The sequence below is a fragment of the Panicum virgatum genome, chromosome 3N (genome assembly GCF_016808335.1).
Source record: "Panicum virgatum strain AP13 chromosome 3N, P.virgatum_v5, whole genome shotgun sequence".
In the NCBI taxonomy this organism is placed as follows: domain Eukaryota; kingdom Viridiplantae; phylum Streptophyta; class Magnoliopsida; order Poales; family Poaceae; genus Panicum; species Panicum virgatum.
The window spans coordinates 12,190,753-12,199,769 of NC_053147.1; the positions used below are offsets into that span (position 1 = coordinate 12,190,753).

The 9,017-nt window shown below is 49.2% G+C and overlaps 1 protein-coding gene across 1 annotated transcript; it reads right to left on the reverse strand.

Moving 5' to 3' along the window:
* Positions 1-1,298: 1,298 nt before the first annotated feature.
* LOC120664329 (NADP-dependent malic enzyme, chloroplastic-like) lies at positions 1,299-4,841 on the reverse strand. Its single transcript, XM_039943489.1, has 9 exons — positions 4,585-4,841; positions 3,670-4,017; positions 3,397-3,568; positions 3,202-3,297; positions 3,033-3,104; positions 2,832-2,915; positions 2,622-2,720; positions 2,449-2,496; positions 1,299-2,352 (listed from the first exon to the last, which is right to left on the reverse strand). Exons 1-9 carry the CDS (start codon positions 4,689-4,691, stop codon positions 1,648-1,650), a joined length of 1,731 nt encoding a protein of 576 aa, XP_039799423.1. The 5' UTR covers positions 4,692-4,841; the 3' UTR covers positions 1,299-1,647.
* Between the last annotated feature and the right edge of the window lie 4,176 nt (positions 4,842-9,017).

Below are 9,017 nucleotides of genomic sequence, written 5' to 3' on the forward strand. Positions count from 1 at the left end.
AGTAAGGCTGACGTTTATGGAGTATTCTGCTTCTGATTGTCCAATAAGATAATATAAACCGCGCAATAAGATTTAATATTTAAAAATTCTCAATGGAAGTCGCAACTTGGTGCAACAGGAAAATAAACATGGTGGGATTGTGGGCCTTGTGCCACTGTCACAACATTCTGGCTGCTAAGAATATGTATGTAGTATTTACATCCATCTCCAGCATAAGGCGCCTCATTGAGAATGAAGGTTTCCTAAATTCATATGCTTCATGCTTCCCTGGAATGAAAGCTTGTTCAGTGAACCAGCGTTCCGACAAGATGTCAGGTAGGCAATGATTTCAAGCTGTGGGTATCGGGTCACCATATGAAAACTATTGAGCATAAGCTGCGCTTGGCAAGTCACAACAGTCAGGTAACAGAATGAGCTTATTAGCTCAAGTTAAAGGAAGGAGGCAATTGAAGAACAGGACCTACTTTACAAGATATTGAATAAAAAAAACTTGACCTGCGGGGGTAAGACAGCCCCCGGGCATTGCATTTAAGAAGAAGACCTTCTCACATAGGTCCCTGCCCCATTCTTACACAACGGCACCGTAGCTCATGTGAGACGACCACGACCGGGGCCGGACCTTAGTTCGCTCCCACGAGGAGTCGAACCCAGGACCTGAGGAGTGTTGTTGGGTTCCTCTAACCAACTCAGCTAGAGGCCCTATGGCAAGATATTGAATAAAATACATCACTAATCACTAGGAGAGCGGTGCAAGCATGAATAATGTACCGTTTGAGGAAACATGTAAAGCAACATCCATCATGATCAGTTCTCGACCCACTGTGCTGGCGTCCTCAGAACCGACAAGTTGCAAGGTACCATCTGAAGGGTGCATATTTGAAGCCCTCATGTTTCAGGTTTGCAATTCTGATTTTTCAGTGGCTTGAGAAAAGTTAAAACTCACGAAACAGATTAAACTCAACTATACGTTAGCTCAAGTACATGGCGGTATATGAATGTCAAAAGATAGCTTTCTTTGTGCATTGTATGCAAAAACTAATTTAGACAGTTTGAAGCCCACAAATAAAACCATTTCATTCATTTTTTACGCGTTGGGCTGTTGGACCAACAAATCAGCGGCCCGAGAATGGCAGTGAGACTACCAGGTGAGAGAATTTCGTTAGATTTTGTAAAGAACATTTCTATTCTTTTTATTTTGGAGAAACATTTATATTCTTTTTGGAACTGTAAAAAGATTAGATTCGCACAAGGGACAGATGTGCATCGAAATATCATATGGATTTTGACGCAGATCTCAATTAGGCGAAACTGAGTACTTTGGCACCAACCAAATCAAATGTATCTCTCTAGCATTACACTGGTTTTAAGTATATAGTAGTATAAAGACTCAACAAATTTGTCAGAAGAATGAACGAAAAACACACCCGTGATTGACCACTATATAACAAAGTGGAAAAAAAAATGACTGACGGCCTGTAATGGTGTGGTATGCCGTATACGATACACAGAAGTACAGTACAAAACAAAGTTTAAAACTCCTCTAGCAGCAGCAGCAAGCTCCAGCTGAACAAATTTATTCACTCACTCACGACGACCCTGCAGCAAAAATGGTGCCCCTCTTCCCTCCTCGGCCGCCGGCAACGGTGCTTACCGGTAGTTGCGGTAGGTTGGGGTGTACATGCAGCTCTGGGCGTACTTGACGAGGTCGTCGGGGCGGGGCAGGCGGCTGGCGAGGCCGAGCTCGTAGGCCTTGGCGGCCACCTTGGCGGCGATGCGAGCCGAGATGGTGCGGATGTTGGTGAAGGGCGGGAAGATGAGCCCCTTGGCGAAGTGCTCGTCGGTGACCTGCTCCGCCAGCGCCTCCGACGCGGCCAGCAGCATGTCGTCGTGGACGCGGATGGCGCCGGAGATGACCACGCCGAGGCCGAACCCCGGGAAGATGTAGGCGTTGTTGGACTGGCCGGGGACGTGCACCTTGCCGTCGTGCTCGACGGGGTCGAAGGGGCTGCCGCTGGCGAACACGGCGCGGCCCTGCGACCAGGTGTAGGCCTGCTCCGCCGTGCACTCCGAATGCGACGTCGGGTTGGACAGCGCGAAGATGACGGGCTTCTCGTTGAAGGACGCCATGGCCTCCACCACCTCCTTGGTGAAGGTGCGGCCCACGCCGGAGGTGCCGATCAGCACCGTCGGCTTGATGGACTCCACGGCCTCCAGCAGGGACTTGAGGGGCTCGTGCGCGTGCGCCCACGGCTGCTTGAAGTGCTGCAGCGACTCCTTGCGCGACTCCACGATCAGGCCCTTGGAGTCCACCAGCCAGATCTTCTTGCGGCAATCGTCGATCGGAGTATCCGTCTGTTTTGGGCAAACGCATCAGGAATTTGTTTTGTTTTCTTGGGAGGAGTAGTAGTGTACTCCATGGATCAATGGACATGGGGAGTAGTTACTTACATGTTTTGACATCTCAAGAGCAATGAGGTCAGCAATACCAGTTCCAGCCTGCAAGTAGAGAAAACTGAACGGATCAGCGAAAGCATGCCAACATTGTGCAGAAAGCAGGCCATGATTCAGAAATTGAGGACTCGTGTCTGATGGATCAAAGCATATAAATTTTAGTGGCTGACCTCGCCGGCGCCGAGGAAGAGGTAAGTGTGGTCTGCAAGGGTGCCACCGACAACCTTGAGCGCCGCCAAGAGACCTGCGAGGACCACGGACGCTGTTCCCTGCAATCCCATTGTTTTTGTTCAGCACACTTGAAACAGAGGAGTACAGAACAGGGCAGGCACCCCTTTTCTGAACTTGGCATGCATAGTAACAAGGCTGCATAATCCTACCTGGATATCGTCGTTGAAGACGAGATGGCTCTTGCTGTACTTGGCAAGCAAGTCAAAAGCGTTGTGGTTGGCAAAGTCTTCGAACTGTCAAAAGGAACATACATTCCATCAGACTGAACAAGACTTGGCACCTAGAGAAAGGCCACAAAGAAAAATCATATAGTATACTACTATGACTAGTCCACTGTGGCTGTGGCTGACCTGGGTGAGGACTTTCTCGCCGTAGTTTTGCTTGACGGCGGTCATGAACTCTTCAAGAAGCTCGTGGTATTCCTGTGCATCACAAAAACAGAAAATCACATCTCATTTCAGATAAGAGACAGACCAATTCACCAATGTTCAGAACTCTGAGGTCCAGACAGCGACGAACCTGGCCGGTGGCACGTTTTTGGCGGAGCCCAATGTAGAACTCGTCGTTGAGCAAGGTCTCGTTGTTGGTGCCGACATCGATTGTGATCGGCAGGCACTGCAGCATGACCATTTTCCCATCATCAGCAAAATAATTCGTGGATCCTGATTACATTTTTCTTAATGGTTACTGATGAACGGCGTTAGCGATACTTACAGCAGATGGGCGAACACCTCCGAGTGCGGTGTACAGTGACAGCTTGCCGACGGGGATCCCCATCCCCTGGCAGCCCAGATCGCCGAGCCCCAGGATGCGCTCGCCGTCGGTGACGACGATGACCTGGATGCTCCTCTCCGGCCAGTTCTTGAGCACCTCAAGGATCTTGCCCCTGAAACAATGACAGCAGGCACATCCTCTCTCCGTCAGATAGAGAAGAACACACGAATCAACGGAACGGCCGAGCAGCAGAAAAGAGCCCGGCTCGCTTACTTGTCCTTGAGGCTAATGTAGAGCCCCTGCGGGCGCCTGTAGATGCTGCCGTACTTCTGGCAGGCCTCGCCGACGGTGGGCGTGTAGACGACGGGGAGCAGCTCCTCGACGTTGTCGATGAGGAGCTTGTAGAAGAGGCGCTCGTTGCGCTCCTGCAGGTCCATCATGGCGATGTAGCGGTGCAGGGGCACCGTGTACTGGCGCAGGTTGTGCATCATCTTCTTCTCCTGGAGCTCCTGCGACGCCAGCGCCGGGGGGAGCAGGCCGCGCAGGTAGTGCGCGTCGCGCTCCGCCTCCGAGAAGGCCAAGCCCTTGTTGTGCCGCGGGTCGCGCAGCAGGGTGTAGCCGCTGGAGGGTGGGACAGGAAGAAGAGATCGTCAGATCGCTTGCCATCAAGATCACGGCTCCGGTTCAGCTTTGTCACATGGAATTGGTGGTGCAGTATTTGATGATGCACAGATGAGATGTTTGTTGATTGTCAGAAAAATTCGTCGTCTTTTTCTTCTTTTTATTTACAAGATGAGTGAATGCTGCAATGCTGTGGATCAAGAAATTCCTAGAAGGTACTGCAACGGAACATGAAGGGAAAAAGGCAAATTTCGGTGAAGATTGAGAGAGAGAGAGAGAGAGAGAGAGAGAGAGAGAGAGAGAGAGAGAGAGAGAGAGAGAGAGAGAGAGAGAGAGAGGGCAGCGTTGCGTAACGTAGGGTCCCCGAAAAGGGAAGAATGTCTCGGTAACGTCAGCCGGATCGCGGAATCATTCATTCATGGCGAGTACGATCATCTCGCGCAACAGATCGACAGGCAGGCCACCGGAAAGGATCATAGCGTGAAGCCGTAAAAACGAAGTCGGAATCTGAGGCGCACTCACAACAACAGTGACGAGGGTTAGGGAGAGAGGAGCGATCCGACGGACCTGGCGACGGAGAATGCCCACGGCGTGATGAGCTGCTCCTCGGTGGCGCGGTCCTCGCCGTACGCGTCCTCGACGCCGCCGCCGGCCGTCTCCATCCCCGACGACATAGCTAGCCGGGCTCTCCCTCTCCGACGATCGACCTCGACGGTCTCTCGGACAGCAGCGACGCCGGCCTGGATCGTCCCGGTCGGGCGGCGCGGCGGGCTAGCTAGCTCTGGTGCTCCCGAGTCGTGTTGCTCAGCGCCAGCTGCGTGCAGGCAGATGCGGAGGGAGGAGGCCCGGCGGTGGCGCGGATTTATAGGGCGCCGAGCGCCGCGGGGCCCGCGCGGCAGGGGGTCGGCCGGGGTGGGCCTGGAAAGTAGGCTGCTCGGGCGTGTGAAAGGGAGGAAAGGTCGGAGACGCGGAATAGTAAGCGCCCGCGGCGATCTATTGCGAAGCGCCCCCAAGCCAAAGGAAGGGGAACTTGGAAACCCATGGGGAAGCTGGCCGGTTGGTGGTGGTGGTGGAAGAGTCATGGCGGTCGTGGGCGGGTGGTGGTTTCCACTTCCATGGCGGGCGCTTTTTCTCCCGCGCGCACCTGGTACGCGACCTGCCGGTCGCCGCCGCGCACCGGCGTGGCCGCACCGCGCATGCATCCCGTGGCGACGTACAGTAGCTGCGTGCGTGCCTTCTCCTTTCCCCCCGCTTCACATGGATGCATGCGCGCCATGCACGGAAGAAAGGTCAGGCCGGGGGAGCCCAGCTACTGCACGTACGCGCCCTCCTCGAGTTTGTTTACACCGCGAGGAGAGATGACGGGTCGTGTACCTTCGTCGACTCCTACTGTTGGATGGATTCGGTTCGTGTACGTGGAAACGTACATCCGTGAAAGAAACAAAAAAGAGAAAAAGGTAGCGTGGGACGTAGGAGTACTACGTGTCTGTTGAGTTCCGACACACACTACTGGTCCGGCCGTGGTCAACCCACGACGTTTCTCACCGTGCCAGACCTGTGCTCCGCCAACCCCTGGTCAACCCGGGTACGACGTTTCTCACCGTGCCGGCTGTGCTAGTACTTACCTGTAATGCTGCATGGTCATCGGTCAACATGATCTTGGGCGCCACTACTATCTTTTTTTTTTACCCCTGCTGACTTGTCCTTGAGCCCAAAGCCTATTACTGGTTCCGCGGTCGACGCGCTACAGTGAGACCAGTGAGCCACGCATGACAACTACCTTGGGACCAGTGCTTTTTCGGCTCCTCTTTCATCTTCTCTTTTTCTAATTTCCATGTATTCTAATTTTTATCTTCAACTTTGTTGTTTCTTTGATTATTTTTCTTTAAAATTTCGTGTCAAAATATTTATCTCCAATTTCTGTATCTCACAATATTTTTGCATAATTTTTTGGTTCCTAAATTTTTCCTGTACATAATTTTGCATGATGACTTTTCTTTCAAAAATTTATCAATCTCAAAACATTTATCTCCAATTTCTTTCCCCTTTCCTTTTTAATTTTTTCTTTCATGCCTAGTTTCAGCCATTGACTAAGTTTGTTCGTGAAATTTATCTCCCAAACTTAGTATTAAGTTTTGTTTGCAAAATTTTTGCTTCTAATTTTTTGTTCTCAAAAAGTTATTTTTAAAATCTTTTATCTCCCAAGTTTAATCTCAAGTTTTTTGCTTCCAAATTTTTACTTCTGACCTTTTGTTCCTTCATTTTTTTTCTCCCAAATTTTGTTCTTGAGGTTTGCTTCCCGATTTTTTCTCGTGAAATTTTGTTCCTGATTTTTTTTAAGTTCCACCAAATGGTTGTTTCAAAAATTTTCCCATTTGTGATTTTTATTTCTTACCTTTTATATATTTTCTCTTTTCTACAATTCTTATCATTGCGATTTTGACCAAACTTTGTGTATATATAATGTTTGTATCTAATTTTTTTTATATATATAGTTTCTTATCAAAAGAGAGAGAAAAATGATACATGGAAACTAATACAGGTGTTGGAAAAAGAAACTTAAAAATGTGTTTGATGAGCATTAACTGGCAGCTTGGCGCTGGAAATTACCATTAGCTAATTTACTTTGCAGGTAAGGGGAAATGGATGATACACGGACGGCAGTTACTGGCTGGAATTTGCGTTCAGAAAAAAAATACTCGCAAGATGGAACGTGCGTGCTCTAACCACAGGTTGGCCGAAAGCCGATCGAGTATACAAGTACTTGCCCAACGACAAAAGGAAGGAGAATTGCTAAGAAATTTCAGAAAGGGAAAGTTGGACGAAGAGACGACTCCAGCGCCCCCACCTACCAAAGCGCGTCCGGGCCGACCTTCTGGGGGCCGCCTCGCGGGCGCCGCGGCGGGTTGCCACAGCAGCCCGCACACGGCACACCACACCACTGTAGGGGCACGCATCCTTTTTTACGACGCTGACCTTCGTTCGCAGTCAGCCAGGCAGCTCCACCTCACCCTTTGGTCCTGCGTTCCCCGGCCGAAGCTGTCATGACACCCACCGCTTGGTCAGGTCGTTGTTTAGTTGTCTTTAAAATTTCAAAAGTTTACAAGATTTTCAGTCACATCGAATCTTTTAACGCATATATGAAATATTAAATATATCTATACAAAATAACTAATTACATAATTTATCTTTAATTTGCGAGGCGAATATTTTGAGCCTAATTAATCCATGATCGGATAATAATTGCCAAATACAAAAAAAGTGCTATAATACTTTATATCCAAAACTTTATACATCTAAAAAGGATCAGGTGTAAAAGGGTTTTATTCGCTTGGTCCATGAGAGGAGAGCTAGTGGTGCGTGGAGACTGGGACTGCCAGTCGCGTGTCCTGGCCGCCGGCCCGTCTAGAGCCCTCACTTTGGTAGCAAGGTTACTGTAGTAAATTTTGATTATCAATTAGTGGTATTAAATAAAGACAGTTTATTCACGAGACGAATTTAATGAGCCCTTTGATCGCATAATTAGAGGATGTTTATTGTAGCAAATTATGGATTAATTAGGCTCATTATATTCATCGCGCAAAATTGCATCCATCTGTGAAAAGATTTTACACATAAATTTCATTTAATATTTCATGCATGCAAGATTCTCTTTTTGCACTTTTGATTTGGGCTGAAAAAATTCGCGAAAACTTTTTGCACTTTTGACCACTAATTTAGAGTATTAAATAAAGTCTAATTACAAAACCACCTACAGGAACCTTGGTAAATTCACGAAACCAACCTAACGAGGCCTTTGACGCACGATTAGAGGATAGCACTGTAGCATCACTGTAGCAAATCATAGATTAATTGCTATCATAAGATTCATCTCGAAAAGTTATACCCATCTGTAAAAAAATTTCGCAAATAAATTTTATTTAGTACTACATGCATGCATTCGTTTTTTTATGAAAAAAATTTCGTGGTCTCAACCAAACGCAGCCTATGTGTGCTAGGGTGAACCAAGACCCAGAGCAGAGCAGAGCATGCGCCCGCCGTGGAACGGATCGGAACAAGCTAGCCCAGGTCCTGCGGTGTCGTCGTGGACCGAATGATGATGTGCGCCGGCGACGGCGAGAAGATGGGAACCGTATGTGGACCGCGCCGCGCAGTAGGAGAAACGAGAAACGTCATGGCGTGCGGCGGCCCTGCCCCGGCCCCTGCCCTGCCTGCCGCGGCGGATCGCCACCAGCCCGCCCCGCACAACACGGTCTTCAATTCCACGACGGCAGGCAGGTCGCCGGTTAGGTGGGAACGAAACGAAACGAAACGGTTACGGACTGCTAGAGATGCTGCAGATCAGCATCTGCTAGCTGCCGGGTGAAAGCTCCTCGCTCAGAGGAAATTAAAGGGAATGACTAGTGCTGCTTGTTGTTTTTTATTAGCATCACAGAATTTTCATTAATTCGAGGCATGATTACAATGAGTGGCTGCTACATCCAAGAGCCGCTCTGAAATGTAGTCAAACCAAAATTGAGACTGATCAGAGATCAATCCCATGCCAGCACATGTATGAGCTACTGAGTTTGCATTCCTACCCACCCAATTAACTCTAAACATACCACAACTCTTGCCAGTCAATAAATCAGCACATCAGCCACCAACCAATAGAGATTGTGACTAGTGCTGCTTGTGGTTGTGGAGCAACAATTGTCCAGCTTGCGATTTCGAGATCGATCTTATCATATCGCTGCACCACCCGCGGCACCGCGCGACCCCACACCTAGGGGTGGTAATGGGCCATGGTCCTAATGGGCTCTTCACAGCCCAATAAAGCCCTTAAAATTTTTAGTTCAAAAATACATATATTTAGAGCCCGACTCTTTTAGGACCCGATCTTTAGATTTTCTAGTTCAAAATGTTGGGCTCTTTACCACCCCTACCCACACCTAGACCTGGGCATGGGCTGCCCGACCCGACGGACCCGACCCAACCCGCCCGAAAATAGCCCGACCCGA